Source organism: Protobothrops mucrosquamatus, unplaced genomic scaffold (genome assembly GCF_001527695.2).
Source record: "Protobothrops mucrosquamatus isolate PMUCROS unplaced genomic scaffold, P.Mucros_1.0 scaffold1583, whole genome shotgun sequence".
Lineage (NCBI taxonomy): Eukaryota > Metazoa > Chordata > Lepidosauria > Squamata > Viperidae > Protobothrops > Protobothrops mucrosquamatus.
The window spans coordinates 142825-164606 of NW_015387746.1; the positions used below are offsets into that span (position 1 = coordinate 142825).

General features: G+C 41.3%; 1 protein-coding gene across 1 annotated transcript in view; it reads left to right on the forward strand.

Moving 5' to 3' along the window:
- The window catches only part of LOC107293321 (calcium/calmodulin-dependent protein kinase type 1D), a 35913-nt gene extending 17296 nt beyond the window's left edge, over nucleotides 1–18617 (forward strand). Inside the window, exons 3-8 of the mRNA XM_015822470.1 lie at nucleotides 7712–7787; nucleotides 8612–8724; nucleotides 10375–10453; nucleotides 13650–13737; nucleotides 16098–16239; nucleotides 17275–18617. Coding sequence (XP_015677956.1) covers nucleotides 7712–7787; nucleotides 8612–8724; nucleotides 10375–10453; nucleotides 13650–13737; nucleotides 16098–16239; nucleotides 17275–17399 — 623 coding nt within the window. The 3' untranslated portion in view covers nucleotides 17400–18617. The remainder of the gene's footprint in view (nucleotides 1–7711; nucleotides 7788–8611; nucleotides 8725–10374; nucleotides 10454–13649; nucleotides 13738–16097; nucleotides 16240–17274) is intronic.
- The last annotated feature ends 3165 nt before the right edge of the window (nucleotides 18618–21782 follow it).

Below are 21782 nucleotides of genomic sequence, written 5' to 3' on the forward strand. Positions count from 1 at the left end.
AAGATCTTGCAAAGTTGAAATTGATTGATTGAACTTTTTAGTCCCACCCAGTCTGCCGTTACCACCGCAGCCACGCCCACCTGATGGGCCACGCCCACCCGACGGGCCACGCCCACCCGGCACTCGACGATGCATAAGTGGGTTTTGGGTTGCAGTTTGGGCACTCGGTCTCTAAAAGGTTCGCCATCACTGCCCTATACCATTTCAGACAAATGGCTGTCCAGTCTTTTCTTAAAAACTTCCACTGTTGGAGCATTCACCGCTTCTGGAGGCAGGTTGTTCCACTAGTTAATTGTTCTAACTGTCAGGAAGTTTCTCCTTAGTTCTAGATTGCTTCTCTCCTTGATTGGTTTCCATCCGTTGCTTCTTGTCCTGCCTTCAGGCGCCTTGGAAAATAGCTTGACTCTCTCTTCTTTGTGGCATCCCCCGAGATATTGGAACACTGCTATCATGTCAATCTGAGTTCTTCTTTTCAATAAACTTAGCCATACCCAATTCTAGCAACCGTTCTTTATAGGTTTTAATCTCCAGGCCTTTGATCATCTTTGTTGCTCTTCTCTGGACTCTTTCTAGAGTCTCAACCGATTTCAATAAATGACGAAAGGGTTTCTCACTCCTTGAATCATGTTGCATAGCAAAATCCAGAGGAGGATTTAGAGTTTCAGAGGATCTACTTGTGTAACCTGCTTGATCGAAAAGGGAACGGGCTGAACGTGCAGTTTTGTTGCATTTGGGAGATTTTGTGACAAGGCTATGAAGACCCAGCCTTGGAGTCATCATGCAGTGTCCATTTTCTTTGAACAAGCTTCTCTGCACTCGCTTCAGGGATCTGTAGACTCGGTTGTCAATAACTTTATTCAACGGTTGAAACGTGGCTTATGTTTCATTTAATTTCCAGTGCCTGCCAGCTCTTCTCCATCCTTCTGTGGCTTGTTACCCAGGCAACATGGGACAAAGACTTGAAAATGATGCTGGCCTTCTTAGATTATGGCCTCCGCTAGATCTTCCATTACTTCTATACCCATAACAAGATCCTTGATTATTTCTCTCACTTTTTCTTCCTCCACACAGGCCTTCTGAGTCCCAGGGACACCATCCAATTATCATCATTTACTTAATTTTCCCAGGCATATAGTTTTACTTTCCTTTTCATGGAGAGAAAGCACATCTCCCTAGCTGTAAACACACTTAAATTTGAACCCTTGTGTTGAAAATTAGGACAGCAAAACTCTTAACCTCTCTGAAATCCATTCGTTTATATATATATACTGTATGCAGGTCTTGCCGTATTCGGGTCTTTTCCCATGTAAGATTGAGAGTATCTTGGCGACGTTTCGACAAGGTCCCACTCGTCATCTTCAGGCTGGGGTCTTCGGCTTCGTGCTTGTGCGAGCAAAGTGTGATCAGAGCTGCCGTCTCTCTATAAATATTGGTGGGGGTGTGTGGAGTGCTGGCTTAGTTGCTGTAGGTGGGTTGGTTGGCTGTGTGGGAGTTATTGTTTGCGGATTGTTCAGCTGTTTCGTAACATCCTGAGTAGTTGAGGTACTGGCTGTGTGCCCATTAGTCTTTTGTGTTATAACGACCTGGGTAATGGGTTGTGTGATTACATCCTGAGATCTAGTGTAGTGATATCCTGAGATTTGTGTTGCAACATCCTGGGTGGTTGGCTGTGTGTGTGTGTGTATTTGTTTTCCTGAGTGCAACTTGGCATCTGACTGGTCAAGAAGCAATTTGAATTAATTGACCGTTAAAGTAAAAAATTGAGAGCAAATATAATCTTTAATAGGTTTTCTATTTATTGTACCTCACAGAGGCCAATTAAATGGTGGTGATTGTAGACTAATGCGAGTATATTTTTTAAAAATTAAATATAGTCAATAAATATTAAATGGCACTGACAAATAAGGTACAACTAAGGTACATTTCCTGCAAAATTAAATGGTATTTAGCCTTTTAAATTAAACTGCTGCATGGAATCATTTTAAAATTCAGCTTATATTCTCCAACATAAAGGCCATTTCAGGAAAAGAAGCTACAGGTAGTCCTCAAATTATGACCACAATTGAGCCCAACATTTCTGTTGTTAAGTGAGATAGTTATTAATTCACTTTTGTCCCATTTTATGACCTCCCTTGCCTTGGTTGTTAAGTGAATCACTGCTGTTAAGTTAGTAACTTGGTTATTAAGTGAATCGGGATTCCCCATTGACCTTCCTTGTCAGAAGGTCACAAAAGGAGACTACGACCGTCGTAAATACGAGTCAGTTGCCACGCATCTGAATTTTGATCAGGTGATCACGGATGCTGCGACGGTCGTAACTCTGAAAAACGGTCATAGGTCCCATTTTTCAGGGCCGTTGCAACTTATGGCAAATCTAGACAGCATACTAAAAAGCAGAGACATCACTCTGCCAACAAAAGTGTGTATAGTCAAGACCATGGTTTTCCCAGTTGCAATGTATGGCTGTGAAAGTTGGACCATAAGAAAGGCTGAGCGCCAAAGAATTGAGACCTTTGAACTATGGTGCTGGAGAAGACTCCTGCGAGTCCCCTGGACTGCAAGGCGATCCAACCGGTCAGTCCTAGAGGAGATCAACCCTGACTGCTCTTTAGAAGGCCAGATCCTGAAGTTGAAACTCAAGTCCTTTGGCCACCTAATGAGAAGGAAGGACTCACTGGAGAAGAGCCTAATGCTGGGAAAGATGGAGGGCAAGAGAAGAAGGGGACGACAGAGAATGAGGTGGCTGGATGGAGTCACTGAAGCAGTAGGCGTGAGCTTCAATGGACTCCAGAAGATGGTAGAGGACAGGAAGGCCTGGAGGAACGTTGTCCATGGGGTCGCAAGGGGTCGGACACAAGTTGAGAATTACCTGTAATTCAGAAGATTAAGCCTTCACTTAGGCTTACTAGTTGTTTACTTTTGCCAGAATTATTGATTTGAGCTGACAAAGTCAGCTAGTCCCTTTTAAAGTCTTGCCTTTTTAAGATTTCATAGTTTGGGGACTTTTTAAAACAGAATACCACCGCTGATATAATACCTTCCGATAGTATTTCCACCAAAATTGCACATTTGATGGATGTTATTCACATTTGTTTGACATATACTGCTGAGATTTCATTAATTTGGCATTCCACTCTCCTGTTCTCAGATTTGATCCAATCCTGTCCTCCCCCAAAGTACATAAGGATGCCAAACATTTATATTTCAGTAGAACCTCACTGGACCTTTGATATCTTTTGATTTTCTTCCCGCAGGATATTCGCCCTTTCATTTTGACAGGCAATTTCAACACATTTCCTTCATGCCAAAGTACTGCTGACAAAGAAGTTCATAATTTTTTTTTTAAAAAAAAATAACCCTGCGTGCTATCATAGGAGCATCTAAGATAATCTCTACTGTGGTTATAATTTCCTTTTGCTGACCAGAGCTGGATTTTCACTCTGGTCACTGAAGACAGAAATCAAACAATTTGTCTTTGATCCCTTTGATCATTTATCTCAATTTTACTCGGGGATGTTTATTGCTCAGAATGGCTCCTTGCATAAATTACTGTCTTTCTTATTATGTAAAAACTGTCAGAAAGAACAGGGGGGAGGACCACAAAATGCATCCAGTCCCTTTTCTGAGTAAGATAGAATGCAGTCTTGTAGCAAAAATAGCTGGTTTTTTTTCCCCTTGCAGGTTCATTTCCTCCAGCAATTGTTTTCTTTAAAAAAAAAAGTTAGCACTTTTTGTAAGCAAGAGATGTAGAAATACCCAGCCAATCCAAACACTTCCAGAACTGATTAATATTATTATTAGGCAGATGTGCTTATGCGAAGGTGAAGGAAGCTTGCAACCATTTTCAAATTGTATGTCGAATTCAGAGTTCCATTCAGGTACAAATTTCTCCCCAATTTTCTCCTAAAAGATCTGTTTTCCGATCTTTCTAAGTCTTTCCGATCTTTCCAAGTCTTTTTCCTGACTTAGGAGCAAAAATGTAGGAGCAAAGAATTTCCACCTGGAAGTAGGGGAGATTATTCTATTTTTACCCAGTGTATAGCCTAAGTGGTATTATTACACTGATCACAAAGATGCGGATACTACATGACCAGATTCATCCTATTCGGTAGACATGGGTTCCAGATGTTAGTCTAAGACAGCGGTCTTCAAACTTGGCAACTTTAAAACTTGTGGACTTCAACTCCCAGAATTCCCAGAAGACATCAGGGCTGGCTAAGGAATTCTGGGAACTGAAGTCCACAAGTCTTAAAGTTGCCAAGTTTGAAGACCCCTTTGACAATTTTAAAATTTGTGGACCTCAATTCTCAGAATTCCCAGCTATGCTGACTGGAGAATTCTCAGAGTTGAAGTGTACCCATCTTAAATTCACCAAGATTGAGAAACATCTCAAAGAATTGTCGTCTACCCATATTACAGTTGCCAACTTTGAGAAACATCATAAGGAGTTGAAGTCCACCCATTTTAAAGTTGCCAATGTTGAGAAACATTGTTAGGAGTTGAAGTCCACTCGTGTTACAGTTGCCAACATTGAGAAACATCTCAAGGAATGAAGTCCACCCATCTTAGAGTTGCCAAGGTTGAGAAACATTGTAAGGATTGATGCCCATCCATCTTATAGTTGCCAAGGTTGAGAAACATCTCAAGGATTGATGCCCACCCATCTTAAAGTTGCCCAGGTTGAGAAACATTGTAAGGATTGATGCCCACCCATCTTATAGTTGCCAAGGTTGAGAAACATCTCAAGAATGAAATCCACATATCTTAAAGTTGCCAAGGTTGAAAAACACTGGTCTATGGGGTTCAAACTTTCTATTAGCAATTGATCTCATGGACCGTTGTATTTTAGATGTGTCAGCTTTATGAAATATCCAGACCCTGATACTCAAGGGGCAGTAGGAAGGAATATATAGGACCTAGCTGCATGGACTAAATAGTCTACTTTTCCTTAAGTTCTTAGAGCAGAAAAATCTGGCTGTTGCATTGTGTCATGCCTCTCTGTGTGGGATTTGACATGATTTCCACCCCCAACCTCTATAAAGCAAAGAGCCAGATATCCTGCCTATCTATTGAAAACCATCCAGCTTCAAACCAATTTGAGCTGCTGTAAAGAACTCTCTTTTTCAAGTTTCCTAAAGATTTGTGCCTGGTTTTCACGTGGAGGGTTCCTTTCCTCCCCGCTCTCCTTTTTATTTACAGTCCTTGGAATTGTCAGATGTTGATTACAAGGGTGTCAGTATGATTCACCATTTAAAAATAAAGGAACATTTCAAACAGTGAGTGTTGAGGGTGAAGCCAAGAAGATGGCAATCAGAATGGCTCGTATCCATTAACAGTTGGATGGCTTCCTGTAGGAGAAGAAAAAGGCAGGGGTTGGGGGCGGCGTCAAGAGAGGATTCAGCTTAGAATCATTACATGGCCACAAATGCTCCAAGTTCAACCCCCCCTTGAATTCCATTGAGTCTTATTTAGCACCAATTTAGGGCTGACCATTAGTTGGCCAGATCCTTGGGTGTAGACATGAGCAATACATCTTCTGAACTGGAATTTACTGGTTCCAGTTACTGATTCCACTATTCCCCTTATCAAATAGTTAACTCTTCACTTATGCTCATTTTACATGCAGTAGACCTGTTAGCTTCCACTTTCCACATCATTCTCACCCCTCTTTGGTGGAACCTAATTCTATTTTATTCCTTCTTTGATTTCATAATAACCGCCATACCTGGAAACAAAATGTGAAGAAGCTTTTCCGAAGGACTTAGAAAGGAGGTCAACTCCAGACTGTGTGTATGACATGTGTTCACGTGAAAACATAATCTATGGATTCTCTGATTATGGCTATGACCTGGTTGAAATCTCTGCCAATAGTTTTATTTTGATAATAGTAATTTCCAGAAGATAAGTTGGCTTTTGGTCATACTTCCACAGTGTTGTTTTATCTTGCTCTGATACCGTCAAGTGTTTCTCAGCCTAAGCTACTTGAAGATGAGTGGACTTTAACTCCCAAAATTCCTTAGCCAGAATGGGGAATTCTGGGAGTTGAAGTCCACTCATCTTCAAGTAGCTAAAGGTGAGACACACTGCCCTAACTGTATTATATTGAACCATGAAACAAATAGAATTTCAGTTACTCCATTCAAGATTTGCATGCAAATGTAAATTTAAATGCAAAGCCCAAATGTAGCCTTGATATTTGTAGCTAGTAGGTCTAAAAAAGAAACCTTGCTTGAGACAAGGGTCACTGCTAATTCAGTGTAGACCAGGGGTCTTCAAACTTGGCCCTTTTATGACTTGTGGACGTCAATTCCCAGAACTGAAGGAATTCTGGGAGTTGAAGTCCACAAGTCATAAAAGGGCCAAGTTTGAAGACCCCTGGTGTAGACAATACATAGAAGAATATTTATTGACTTGATCTAAAGGTACAGTTTCGATCACTTGTATTAGAAAGCAAATCCAACTAACCAGGATACCTAAAAGTCTAACTTAAACCACCTTCACTTGTTCCTACATTCGTGGTGATCCCAGGCATTCTTCTAGCAAGGAGGATAGGACAGTGATTGATAGGATGGGCCTTTTGGATAATTGATTACGAATGTTCATTTACACCACTTCTACTTCTAGCTAAATGGGGAATGCTATAAATAAAAGATACAAATAGTCCTTGACTTACAACAGCTCATTTAGTGTCCGTTCAAAGTTACAACACTAAAAAAAAGTGTCATACGACCAGTTTTCACCAGCCGTTGCAGCATTCCCACGGACACGTGTTCAGAATTTGGACGAAGGGCAACTGGCATGTACTTATGACGGGTTGTGGTGTCCCGAGAGTCATGTGATTCCCCTTTTGCGACCTTCGGACAAGCGAAGTCCACAGGGGAGCCATATTCACTACACAACCGTGTCACTAACTTAACAATTGCAGGGATTCACTTATCCACCGTGTCAAGAAAAGTCTTCAATGGGGCAAAACTCGCTTAACCATTCTCTCCCTTAGCAACGGAAATGTTGGGTTCCTTTGTGATCGTAAGTCGAGGACTACCTGTATTCTCCCTAGGAATTGTCCAGTTTTGGTCACCACGATGTAAAAAAGATGTTGACACTCTAGAAAGAGTACAGAGAAGAGCAACAAAGATGATTAGGGGACTGGAGGCTAAAACATATAAGGAACGGTTGCTGGAATTGGGTATGTCTAGTTTAATGAAGAGAAGGACGAGGGGGGACATGATAGCAGTGTTCCAATATCTCAGGGGCTGCCACAAAGAAGAGGGAGTCAGGCTATTCTCCAAAGCGCCTGAAGGCAGGACGAGAAGCAACGGGTGGAAACTAATCAAGGAGAGAAGCAACCTAGAACTAAGGAGAAACTTCCTGACAGTTAGAACAATTAACCAGTGGAACAACCTGCCTCCAGAAGCGGTGAATGCGCCAACACTGGAAGTTTTTAAGAAACTTCCAACTTTATCATTATTATTATTATGGGTGACTGATGATGGAAAGAAGGAAGGGGCTGCAGGAGAAGCTTCAGAGTTTGTCTGTTCTCTCCATTTCGTGCAAGTTGGCAGGGTTTCCCTTCTGCCATTTAGAAGCAATTGAAGAGAGTGGAGGCCACGCTGCAGTGAGCACGCCTTCAGCTCTCGGTTGGATGCCGGCCAGTTTCATTTAATGTTCTCTCCTTTGTTCATTTCTCTCCGTTCCTCTTTCCTTTCTGCAGCTCCCGAAGTCCTTGCCCAGAAACCATACAGCAAAGCAGTGGACTGCTGGTCCATTGGAGTGATTGCGTATATTCTGTAAGTAATATCAAACAATGAAGTATTATTACCACTTTATAAAACCCCAGTGAGACCACACCTGGAATACTGCAGCCAATTTTGGTCACCTTATCACAAAAAAGATGTTGAGAGTCTGGGAAAAAAGTCAGAGAAGAGCAACTAAGATGATCAAAGGCCAGGAGACCAAAACATACGAAGAACGGCTGCAGTAAACAAAAGAAGAAATAGGGGAGACATGATAGCAGTGTTCCAGTGTCTGAGGGGCTGCCACAAGGCAGAGGGGGCCAGATTGTTCACCAGAGCCCCAGAGGGAAGGATGAGAAACAATGGTTGGAAACTGATCAAGGAGAGAAGCAACCTGGAATTAAGGAGAAACTTCCTGGCAGTGAGGACAATCAACCAGTGGAACAGCTTGTCTCCAGAAATTATGGGCACTCCATCACTAGAGATTTTTAAGAAGAGACTGGACAGTCACCTGTCTGAGATGGGATAGGTTCTCCTGCTTGAGCAAGGGGCTGGACTAGAAGACCTCCAAGGTCCCTTCCAGCTCTATTCTATTCTGTTCTGTTCTGTTCTGTTCTGTTCTAATTATCTTATCCATTCAGATGTGTCCAACTTGGCGATTCCATGGGTCATAAGTGTGAAAAACGGTCATAAGTCACTTTCTTTAGTGCCATTGAAACTACGAATGGCCACTAAATGAACTGTTATAAGTCGAGGACTATGTGTATTTACCTGGCATTTGCATCGCCCAAATCCAAAGCTGTAAAAAAAATAAAAATCCTTAAGGATTTCTTCAGTAATTTTCTTCCCCGTGACTGAACACATTTTTAATTTTTCAGGCTCTGCGGCTACCCTCCGTTCTACGACGAAAACGACTCCAAGCTGTTTGAGCAAATTCTGAAAGCAGAATATGAATTTGACTCTCCCTATTGGGATGATATCTCTGAATCTGGTAAGAAACGAGTTAGGATCGTCCCCTAATACCATTTATTTGATCTTCTCTTTTTCCTGTAGTTTTCCTATTCAGAGCTGCTGCAAGGGGGCTTTGATGTTACATACATGCTGGCTGGAGAATTCTGGGAAATGAAATCCACACATTTTAAAGTTGCCAAGGTTGGGAAACATTGGGTTTAGTGTACAACTCAATTCCTATTGTGGAAAAGTCGCTATTTCCTTCTTTCCCTCCTTTTTTTTTTCTTTTTCTTTTTCTTTTTTTAATATGGTACAGCTGCAGCTGCCAAAAAAGCCAACTCAGGCTGCATTAACAGATGGGTAGAATCAAGATCATGTGAAGTGTTAATACCACTTTATAACACTTTGGTAAGGCCATACTTGGAATACTGCAGCCAATTTTGGTCACCATGATGTAAAAAAGATAATAATATCTGTCCAGTCTCTTCTTAAAAACTTCCAGTGTTGGAGCATTCACTGCTTCTGGAGGCAGGTTTGTTCCACTGGTTAATTGTTCTAACTGTCAGGAAGTTTCTCCTTAGTTCTAGGTTGCTTCTCTCCTTGATTAGTTTCCATCCGTTGCTTCTTGTCCTGCCTTCAGGCGCTTTGGAGAATAACTTGACTCCCTCTTCTTTGGGGCAGCCCCTGAGGTATTGGAACACGGCTATCATGTCCCCCCTCATCCTTCTCTCCATTAAACTAGGCATACCCAATTCCAGCAACCGTTCCTTATATGTTTTAGCCTCCAGTCCCCTGATCCTCTTTGTTGCTCTTCTCTGTACTCTTTCTAGAGTCTCAACATCTTTTTTACATCGTGGTGACCAAAACTGGATGCAGTATTCCAAGTGTGGCCTTACCAAGGCATTGTAAAGTGGTATTAATACTTCACATGATATTGATTCTATCCCTCTCTAGAAAGAGTGAGACACTAGAAAGAGTACAGAGAAGAGCAACCAAAATCATTAGGGGACTGGAGGCTAAAACATATGAAGAATGTTTGTAGAAGAATATTGCAGAAATTGGCTATATTTGATTTAACTAAAAGAAGGGTTAGGGGTGATGTGATGGCAGTCTTCCAATATTTGAGGGGCTGCCATAAAGAAGAGGGGGTCAACTTATTCCCCAAAGCAGTTGAGGGCAGGACAAGAAGCAACAGATGGAAACTGATCAAGGAGAGAACCAACCTAGAACTAAAGAGAAATTTCCTGACAGTGAGAACAATTAACCAGTGAACGGCTTTCGTCCAGAAGTTGTGGGTACTCCAACACTAGAGGTTTTTAAGAAGAGATTGGACAACCATTTGTCTGAAATAGTATAGGGTTTCCTGCCTGAGCAGAGGGTTGGTCTAGAAGACCTTCCAACTCTGTTATTCTATTATACCGTTATGTTAATCAATTCTAAGTCTCCAGTTAGTAAACCCAGTTATATCTTCCTGTCTGAGAAACCCGTTAATAGCAACTGTGCAAGTAAAATAAAACTGAGTGTTGAGCTGAACTTCATTACATAATCAATGCGTTGACTTGATTATTCATGTAATTCCCTTTATAGTCAGGTTTGGGCTGCATCGTGATACCTTTATAATACCACTGTGCCGTTTTGTTCCTTCAGCTACCAAATACCCGTTTCTTTCTGCTGTTTTCCTTTCTCCCAGCTAAAGATTTTATTCGGAACTTGATGGAGAAAGACCCCAATAAAAGATATACCTGTGAACAGGCAGCCCGACATCCATGGTAAGCTGAGTTCTTCAATCAATTGACATGTTCATAAATTCCAGTCTCATTCATCTCTGGGGAAGATCTTAGTGCAAAGGAGAAGAAAGAGAAGGAGCAGAAAACTTAATTATAATATCATAGCCTGTCAGCAATACAGACTAGGATTTAAAGCTCTTGGCAACCAAGTCTTATGATTGCAATCAGAACGGTACACATAGATCTGAGACTCAGTCTGGGTAAGCAGAAAGCAGAGAGTAGATTTTTTTTTTTTTAATGGAAATCTAAAGCACCGAAAAATTGAATGCTCTTTCCCTCTCCATAGAGGAAGATTTACTATGTGCTCTCAGTGAAATGGCAATCTGCCATTCTCATCGTGACTCTCAATTCCTTTTATGTTCATCCTTCCTCTCCTTTTTTTAATGGAAAAAGAGGCAGGTGTTATTTTCCCGCTGAATTGACATTAATGTATTATGAACCCACATCTCAGTCGTATCTCGACTGCTAAACTGTAAATGACCACTAGGGGGACGTTGGATACAGAAAGGATGTAGGATACAGGTCCATTTTGCTGCCATCTAGTGGTTGCCTGAAGTTTTGCGGTGTAAACTGATAGCTCTAATTTTGGACTGTGTGTTTTAGCTATGCTTCTCCAATGGGTCAACCATGCTGTTTGAAGCTGTTCTTTAATTATCCCCAAGATAACCTCCAAGAAAAATAAAGCTATAGAAAAAAAATGGTAATGGAGAAAACCAAAAAGATAATTTCAGCCCCTTTAAATAAGCATCAGGGTCTGTTGTCTCAAAGATGCTTTTTCAAAAGGCAACTGGACTTCCTTTGTTTTTCCTTCTTGTCATCCAAGAAGCTTCTTTAGTTCTCACTGAATGGTGGAGGATGATTGAGAATCTCCCTAGACATCAGGATCTGTTGTTAGTTTTTGCAAAACAGAGAGAGAAACCCCTTCTTTAGATTTAATCCAGGATCATTGGATGATGTGAAGCAAATGTCTGATTATTTTACCATGTAATTCTGGGATGAGCTGACTGGCAACCCGGCCACCAATACTTGCTATTTCTGCTGCTTTTCCTGGATGCTTCTTTAGAGTTTGCTCTAAAGTTTCCATTCCATCAAGCAGCGAGGGTTCATTGATTTAAATTACACCACAGAATATTTAATGCTTTGAGTATCTTAAGTCTTTGTTGTGGCAGCCAAAATCTTGAGTGTATAGACTACACTCTCTTCTCCAGGCTGTGCTTGCTGATCAGATTCCATGTATCCTTTCTCACTGGCTGCAAATATTCCTTGCTTCTTTTGATAAAATTCTAAACCACATACTCCGGTCTTGAGGAACTTCCACTGACACAAATAGGTTTTTTGGGAAGCAGAGGAACGAAGAATGAGTCAACTGAGTCAAGCACAGAAGATACTTTGAGTCAAGCACAGAAGATACTTTGAGTCAAGCACAGAAGATACTTTGAAGGGAGAAGGCCAACTCCAGATTTCTGATGATTTAGGGCTGTAGGGAATCTTCCCTCTCATTTACAAGAAAAGCTTGACCTGGCAAATGTTGTCAGGAAGCTGTTAAAGAGATCCTTTTGTTTATGGAAGGAAAGAAAAATCTGTGGTGTTCAGCAAGGGGCTGATTGAAGATGTGCCAAGGGTTTTCCACTGACCCATCCACAATAAAAATCCAAGCTTAGGTATCTGTTCTTGGCCAGATGTTTTCCTTGGCAAGATCTCTAGGCCATACTGGCTCATCTAGAAAGCTAAGTAGAATCAGCCCTGCAGAAGATTTGAATGGGAGATTAGCCACCAAGAAGCCATGGAGTTGCAAGCTAGTTTGGGAATCTGAAACCATGGTTCTGCAGGAGATGAACAGGCAGAGCTGGGAGGCAGTTAAGCAAGTCATCAGCCAAGAGTCATTACATTCCCACAAATGGTCGAACTCCAATGTCTCTTGAATTCTGTTGACCCTTAGCTGGCGCCAATTTAGCTTTGAACTTTAGTTGACTGGATTCTTGTGTAGAGGCTTTAGCAATAAATCTTCTGGATTGTAATTTCACATATCCTGATTCTTTGCACCTGATAGTCCCTGAAGAAAACAACTTCACTCTTGTTGCCATGAAAAGTACATGGCTGAGTTTATGGAGTCTCCAGAAATTGATTCAGGTCAAAGAAAACTTTTGAGTTCCTCCTTCTTCTGTTGCTTCCATCTTTCCTTCTTGGCTTCCCTCCAAGAGGCATAAAGCACTACTTGTTGTTGTTGTTAATTGCGAAGTCGTGTCCAACCCATGGACAACGTTCCTCCAGGTCTTCCTGTCCTCTACCATCTTCTGGAGTCCATTTAAGCTCATGCCTACTGCTTCAGTGACTCTGTCCAGCCACCTCATTCTCTGTCGTCCCCTTCTTCTATTGCCCTCAATCTTTCCCAGCATTAGGCCCTTCTCCAGTGAGTCCTTCCTTCTCATTAGGTGGCCAAAGTATTTGAGTATTTGAGCACTACTACTGATGCTCAAAATGGCAGATGAAATAAAAATGCCTTTCCAGGGAGGATATTCTGAAGCAAGGGTTATCAATGCAGTGAAGGTTCTCGTTTGTGTTCCCACTTCAAGTGACTCTCCTCTCAAACGTCCTCAGAGAATTGCTTCAACAGCAGATAACAAGGCAGCTTAAGAAGAGACATTAAAGAAATGGTCTATATCCCAGTCAGATCATAATCTTAATAGGTGGNGTGGGAAACTCTTGAGCACATAGCCTCTGTCCAGAATCAGGATTTCTGTTTGAGAATCACCTTCCAGATCAACCATGACCTAGTCCAGATCAACCATGACCTATCAAGCAAGGAGTACTTCCAACTGGACGAATGCCCACATCAAGACAAAGATTAGACAATTTTGAGAGTAAGCTGTATGATTCTGGTCCTTCACTAAATATAACCCTGCTGGTTGAGAGGTCTACGGAGAGCTTTCCTGAGGCTCATCTTATGGGAAATGATGATTTTTTTTATTCAAGAATAAAATGCACCGCTGCGTTTAATTCTGAGTTTCCTTGGTAACTATTAGGGCAGTTATCCTCTTACTGAACCCGTTGATAAAAATGTAGAGCTGGATTTCATTCTTGTTTTGGTAAAAACGACGAGGAATGTTCCTACAGTTGTAAACTCTTAAAAGCAACGGCTTCATCAAACATCTTCCTTATTTTATTTTATTTTTTTCAGGATCGCCGGTGACACAGCCCTCAGCAAAAATATCCATGAGTCCGTCAGCGCCCAGATTCGCAAGAACTTTGCAAAAAGCAAATGGAGAGTGAGTTCTCAAATGGTTTACACTGTTGGAGACTGACTGACTGACTAACTGTGTCTGTCTGTCTGTCTGTCTGTCTGTCTGTCTGTCTGTCTGTCTGTCTGTCTGTCTGTCTGTCTGTCTGTTTGTCTGTCTGAGTGACTGACTGACCGACTGACTGACTGACTGACTGACTGACTGACTGCGTCTGTCTGTTTTCTGTCTGTCTGTCTGTCTGTCTGTCTGTCTGGCCATGTCTGTCTGTCTGTCTGGCTGGCTGGCTGGCTGGCTGATTGACGCGTCTGTCTGTCTGTCTGTCTGTCTGTCTGTCTGTCTGTCTGACTGACTGACTGACTGACTGACTGACTGACTGACTGACTGACTGACTGACTGACTGACTGGCGGCTGGCTGGCTGGCTGGCTGGCTGGCTGGCTGGCTGTGTCTGTCTGTCTGTCTGTCTGTCTGTCTGTCTGTCTGTCTGACTGACTGACTGACTGACTGACTGACTGACTGACTGACTGACTGATTCATTCATTCATTCATTCATTTATGCATGCATGCTTTGTAAAGCATACATGAAGATGTTTTCTCATCTTTCCAAGATTATGATTCTTGTTCTCCTCAGGAAAATTTAGCTTGGTCTAGTCGTGCTGTTCCTTTTTGAATAAGTGCTGTTGAATTCAGCATCAGGAGAAATCTCCTCAGATAATGAAACCTATCTTATGCTTTAATTCTGTTTCTCTTTTCTTCCGTGCAACGAACAAATTCATGGATCAAGGGAAAATTGCAGATTCTGATTTTATTCATCCATCCTAAACCCTTCTGGTTCCAAACACCTTCCTTAGTGAGCCTAATTAATTCTAAAGAGAAGAACCAAGATCAAATCCCAATTAAATTAAAAACCTGCAGGCTTTTAAGAAGAGATTGGACAGCCATTTGTCTGAAATAGTAGAGTCCAAAAGGTTGGAATAGAAGACCTCCAAGGTCCCTTCCGTTATTCTGTTCTTTTAGATCAATATCACCAAAACAAAGCCAGGAACAATACTTTCAATAAAAAGCTATATTTAAAAAAAAAATCTAGTAAAAATTGCCCGGCCGTCAGATAGGCCATCTTTTGTGACAGCAAATTACCGGCTTAGTCTCTGTGAGATAAAACATTTTATTTCATTAGACAGACTTCCTGGGGTGGGGTGTTATGCTTTGTATGGTTGTGGAAAGAGTCATTTTCTCTAAATAGGGGGAGAGAAAAAAAGTATTATTTTCCAGGCTACGTGAGGTGATGTTGGATATTTCCAAACTACTAACTGGAATGAAAAAGAAGGAATGTGATAATATTTGTTTTATATTATTTTATTTTATTTTATTTTCCTTTTTTGTGTGTGTGTCCTTTTGGTGCATGTCCTAAACAAAATCTGCCTTGTGTGAAGGCTGGAACCCACAACTGTGTGTGTGTGTCCTTAAATCAGGGAGTCTCCCGGCAGATGCAATCCAGATAACCAAAGCTGATCTTCCTTTTTACAAGCGTTGTATGTGCAGAAACCTGTCAAGTCCGCCATCTTGAGTTATTTGACTTCTTCTTCATGGATGCTTCTGCCTTAAATACATTTTAGCATTTTGGATGAAAAATACAGGTAGTCCTCGACTTACGACTATAATTGAAACCGGAACTTGCGTGGCTAAGTGTAGGAGATGACCAGGCTCAGCCCAAAGGAGGGATCAAATCCATCATAAGTCACAAGTCCCTGGTGTCTACAAGAGATCTAAGTCCAGGCCACCTTCAATGTCTTTCTTATCTCCTGCTCATTTCCCTTCACTGTTAGTCGGCCAGATTCTTGTAGAGAGTTTAAGCTTGCAAAACATCTTTATACTCAGTTGAACTGCTTGAATCTCCTGATTTCCCAGGCACTTGACACTAAGTGAGGCCGTTGTTAAGTGAGTTGTTCCTTTTTTTGCCAAGGTTGTTAAGTGAATCATATGGTCATTAAGGGAAACCGGCATCCTCCATTAACTTTGCTCACTGGAAGCCAGCTGGGAAGATCTCAGGTGGCAATCATGTCGCCCCAGTAGGCTACGACCATACATTCTGAGTATTTGCGGCCTGAGTTAGCATCATAGGACAGTAAGGGTGCTGTGATAGTCATAAATGTGAGGACTGGACTGCACTCACTTTCTGTGCCGTTGTAACTTTTGAACAGTCCCTAAACCAATGGCTGTAAGTCAAGGACTACCTGTATTCAACCATGCCAGTGCATGTGTTATTTGTGGCTTCTCAATGTGAGGGGACCTTAAGCAATCTGATATGCTGGGAGAGCAGATACGCTGAAGCTGTAGTGTCATGTTACTTCTTTGTCTCAAAGTCATTTCTTTGTCTCTTCTTTTCCAGCAAGCTTTTAACGCCACAGCCGTGGTTAGACACATGCGACGGTTACATCTTGGCAATAGTTTGGACAGCGGTTCAAACATTAGCGTATCAAACAACCTTAGTCTCGCCAATCCGCTCCCAGATGGCACATCCAGAAAAGAGTGTAAGTACGAAGCAAGTAGCAGGCACAGGCGTAAAGCGGGAGTTTGGGGCACAGCTTATTTAAACCAATATTGACCACCTTCTGCTACATAAATATTGACCACCTTCTGCACAATTTTGGCCATCTTCAGCATGATATAAAAAAGATGCTGAGACTCTACATAGAGTGCAGAGAAGAGCAACAAAGAGGATTAGGGGACTGGAGGCTGAAACGTATGGAGAAGGGTTGCAGGAATTGGGTATGTCTAGTACAGTGAAAAGAAGGAGTAAGGGTGAGGTGACAGCAGTCTTCCAATATCTCAGGGGCTGCCACAAAGAAGAGGGAGTCAAGCTATTCTCCAAAGCACCTGAAGGCAGGACAAGAAGGAATGGATGGAAACTAATCCAGGAAAGAAGCAACCTGGAATTAAGGAGAAATTTCCCGACAGTGAGAACAATAATCAGTGGAAGGGCTAACCTCCAGAAGTTATGGATGTTCCCTGGAGGTTTTTAAGAAGAGACTGGACAGTCATTTGTCCAGAATGGCATATAAGGTCTCCTGCTTGAGCAGGGAGTTGGACTAGAAGATCTCCAAGGTCTCTTCCAACTCTGTTATTCTAGTCTGTTATTCTGCTCTGCCTGATATTTAACTATTCCTCAATAGTGGTGATCAGCCACGGTTGCAATTTCTTTCAATCCAGTCTTTCAGCTGTCCGTCCTTTGTTGGAAATACTTGGTAGGATGAAATCAAACTTGAGGAAATGCTCACACTTTGCAAAATAGAAGTGAGCAATGTTTCCTCACAATAAATAAATGAAGTTCTGGAAGTCATGTTATCAGGAAGGAAGAGGTGGTAGAGAAGAGCTATCTTAAAGTATGGCAACTAAGGGCAACATGGACTTTGGTAGGACCTTCAAGATTAACCAAGAATTTCCTTCCCTGGGGGAAAAGGGGCTACATGTTAGATCTCTCCTTCCCAACTTATGTCTTCTGAGCATTATACTCATCGGTTGCACAGAGGTTGATCGGCGACGTCTCTTTCCCTCTCTTCTTTCAGGTATGAACTCGTCTGCTCTCTGTAGTTTTCCTTCTTCAGCTTCAACTGGCATTTCTGCTGTGGGAGAGAAGAGGCCCAGACAGACCACGATAACCACAACCACAATACACACAGGGACCAAGTGATCCAGGTCACCCTGTGATCCCACCCACAGGGAAGTTGTCAGAGATGGGAGAAAAAATCCCCGGTGCCCAGGCAGGAAATGGAAACCTTCTCCCAGGTGATTTCATCCTGCATTGCAAAACACATCGAAGCATTAGAAGAATAGAAGGATTTTTTAAAAAAACACACACACACAAAAAATAAATGGCCATATTTTATACCGCCATTCAGAAAAGTGGCATTCATCGCGAGCGGCAGTGACCTCTGGAGGATGGGGAAGAGAGTGGCACCTGATTCTGGCTCCAGGAATCCAAAATGTTCTGACTCAGTTGGACCTGTGTTGGTTCCTCAATGATTTAACTCTGTTCACACAGCGTTGATATCCATACCTGCTTTGGTTTTCCTTAACAAAATAGCGCAACTGGATTATTTAGAGTAATTTCAAATGGTTGTGTTTTTGCTTTTGTTTCGTTTCTTTGTTTTTTTCAGCTTTCGGGGGGGTTTATTCTCGTGTTTTTTTTTTCAGAAGTAGAGAATACAAAGAAGTTTGCATTAATCTTTCAAATCAGGAAGGCTGTTGTGGCCTGTTTTATATGTATATATGCATATACATTATATATATACATATTTTTTCTTAACTCCATAACTTTGGACTGCAGACTTGCCTGGATCTTGCAGTGACGTTGAAAATGAACAGCTTTCGGCACGGTATCTTGTCAAGAAAACGGGAACAAGTTCTCGTTTCCTTCCAGTCCCACGGAAGGGGGTTGAATTTCAGAATAGGGTGCTGTGCTAACCCCTGAAATAATACATTTATTTTCTGTTTGCATTCACACCAGACCCATCTCTATGGGCTCCAAAATGGGGCTTGAAGAATTTCCCTGGGTTTTTTATTTTTTCCCCTTTTCAATTGAACTGAGGGGGGAAGGAAAGCCCCTACAAAAATTTTATTATGGCCAAAGACCAGCATATTCCAAAGGATATGGCAGTATAAAATGACAGCATAAAAAGCAAAGAATGAAACAGGACGGAGGAACTGGAGAAGTTCACAAACACATCAGAATAGACACGTCAGGAAATAAATGTCCTGTAAAAGGCTTCAGTATGATTCTTTCTAGTAAAATGTGGAATGGTTTGTTTTAAATTGAATCTCCCAAGCAAAGGAGCTGGATAGCCTTCACCCAAACCAAATGTCATTTTTGCCCCCATGAATATAGCAATTAGAAAAAGGGTGGGTTTTTTTTCCCAGTACTGACCCAGCAGTCATTTACAGCAAGCTGTGGAGTGATTCCTGAGTCTTTCAGAAATGTTAGGCAATTGGGATATTAAAATCCACCTTGCGTTGAAATGTGATCTTCCCAGAAATGCGCAAAAAATGCATCTGGTTTTTCCATTGTGGTTTACTTAAGGCTCAAATATACCGCTTTGCAAACCTGAAAACAAATTGCTGGCATGCAGCACTTGGAATAAAGGTGGATTGTGCTAGAATCTTTCTGTACAGCTTTCTGTCAAAGAATAAGACTGGGATTTAACATGAGAGGAAGGAAATCCTTTTTATGATATCTTGATTTAGCTAAAATGGATCCATAAGGAAGAAGAAGAATTCAAAGGGAAAATGTCCCTTTCTCTTGCAGATTTGCCTGTCTGGTTAAAAAAGACTAGTTAATAAAATCATCCACATTACGTGAGGCAAGAACATAAGTCAATAGCACAGAATAAAGCAATAGGCCAGTGAGAAAAACACCGTCGGGCATAAGTCCTTCCCGTTAAAATCAATATAAATGCTTAAATTTGGGCTGGACCCCATCTCTGATGGCCAGAATTAACTCCAAACAGTGGTTCTCTCTTCCTTATTCCTTTCTCTGTCTCTTTTTTCCCTTTATCCCAAGGCTTTACATTGTAAAGCCTGTCCAGGTTAGCACTGATGATGTTACCTAGTTGGGTAATGAAACGTCTGCAGGAAAATAACCAAGCTCAGAGAGCTACAGATATTCTCCTTTATGTCTGTGTTGTAATGTTATACACATAAAGTCCTTTTAATTTGCTAAACTCATACAGCAAAGGAGAATCGCTCTTCTGTTTTATTTCAATCTGGGGAAAAAAATTCACCAATGCCCCTATTTTTCATAAATCAAAAGATTTTTCATTCAGAGCTGTTTTAATCTATTTTAATAATGAGAAGTTTCAAAAGTACCCATTCTAAATCTCAGGGTCCCAGAAACTGATCTACATCCTTATGTCATTCACCATTTAAAAAAAAAAATGCAAAGTTTTGGAAAGGGTATCTGGGTACAGAAGAGGGGAAAATAGATTCTATTTTTATCTTGGGTTCTTTTCAAAAAAATAATAATAATAAACTGATACATACATACTATGGCACTACATTTATAGAAACTTTTTTTTTTTTAAAGAGAGATTATTTTCTTTTTTCTGGGTGGAAAAACAAGATAGTCCTGGTTTTTGTGTGAAGTTTTCAACTCCACACACACACACACCCCCCCGCAATTGAGGAATGGAGGGAAACAGATAGGTAAAGCCAAGCCTTGGTACAGAATTGGGAATTGTTGCTGGAAGAATTAACAACGAGACGTCTAATAAATGCATGAAACTGCACTGCATGTTTTGATGACTCTGCTTGCTTTTCCAGCCTTTGGCTTTCTATGAAAAAGCTTTCCGAATCCGTAGGCTTCCTTCCGTCTCTCAGATTTGACGTTTTGTAAAACGTATCTCATTCTATAGCTTCTACTCACGCAAGTGGAAAAGCTAAGCAAGCAAGGATTAGGGATAGAACCAAGATCACATGAAGCGTTAGTCCCACTTTATAATGCCTTAGTAAGATCACCCTTGGGACACTGCATCCAGTTTTGGTCTCCACGATGTAAAGAAGATGTTGAGATTCTAGAAAGAGTACAGAAAAGAGCAACAAAGATAATTAGGAGGCTGGAGGCCAAAACATATGAAGAACGGTTGCAGGAATTGGGTATGTCTAATTTAAAAGGACTAGAGGTGACATGATAGCAGTGTTTCAATATTTGAGGGGCTGCCACAAAGAAGAGGGGGTCAACCTCTTCTCCAAAGCACCTGAAGGTAGTCCAAGAAACGATGGAAACTAATCAAGGAGAGAAGCAATCTAGAACTAAGAAATTTCCTGACAATGAGGACAATTAACCAGTGGAACAGCTTGTCTCCAGAAGTTGTGGGTGCTCCAACACTGGAGGCTTTTAAGAAGAGAGTGGACAGCCATTTGTCTGGAATGGTATAGATAGGGTCTCCTTTTGGAACAAGAGTTGGACTCTAAGGTCCCTTCCAACTCTATTATTCTGTCTTTCTTGGTTTTTTTCTTTGAAAATGTTTTGCTACTCATCCAAGAGGCTTCTTCAGTTCTGCCAATCTCAACTAAAGAACTGAAGAAGCTTCTTGGAAGAGAAGCAAAACGTTTTCAAAGAAAAACAACAACAAGAAGAAAGTCCAGTTGCCTTTTGGAAAAAGTATTCGAGACAGCTCCATCTTAAGTCTTGCAGCATCAATAGGAATGTGGGAAGGAAGAAAAAAAACAGTATTAACACAATGTCACAAAACCCGCCAATGACTTCATACGTGACGATGCTTTGCATAATTGCGTAGCTTTGAGATGTTGCTTTGCTTCCTTCATAGGAAGATCAGAAAGCCATCAATGAAAAAAATGGTTTGCAATTACTTCTTTCCCCTTATGGGACAGAATTGGGAATTTTCTAAGTTCTCGCCACATTATGCAGGATGAAATTGTATTCCAATAACAACAAGTATTGAGAAAAACATTTTCTCTATCTGTGCATTGCATCCAATTTTTGGGGGGGGAGGAAGAAAGAAAAGGGAAAGTTCCATTAAATATTGCATAATCCTCCGTAACAGGATGTTTCCACAGGAATTTCCTGGCAAATGTAAGTGGGAAGTTTGAAAGCTACAATTTGAAAGCTGGGAGATATAGATAGAAGATGTGCATACTTTTAATTTTCACATAGCTGCAGTGAGTTGGCTGCAGCAAGTTGTCTCATTCTGTGAATTGTAGAAGTTGGTGCACTCTAGTCAAAGAGCCATTTAAGAATCTCTGGGGTCTTCACAACTCAAGTCACACTGAAATTAATGATGCTCAAAAGTGCTCCACTTTGATTCACTTTGATTTTGGTCACCACAATATAAAAAAGATGTTGAGACTCTAGAAAGAGTACAGAGAAGAGCAACAAAGATGATTAGGGGACTGGAGGCTAAAACGTATGAAGAATGGTTGCTGGAATTGGGTATGTCTAGTTTAACAAAGAGAAGGATGAGGGGGGACATGATAGCAGTCTTCTAATATTTGAGGGGCTTCCACAAAGAAGAGGGAGTCAACCTATTCTTCAAAGCACTGAAGGCAGGACAAGAAGCAA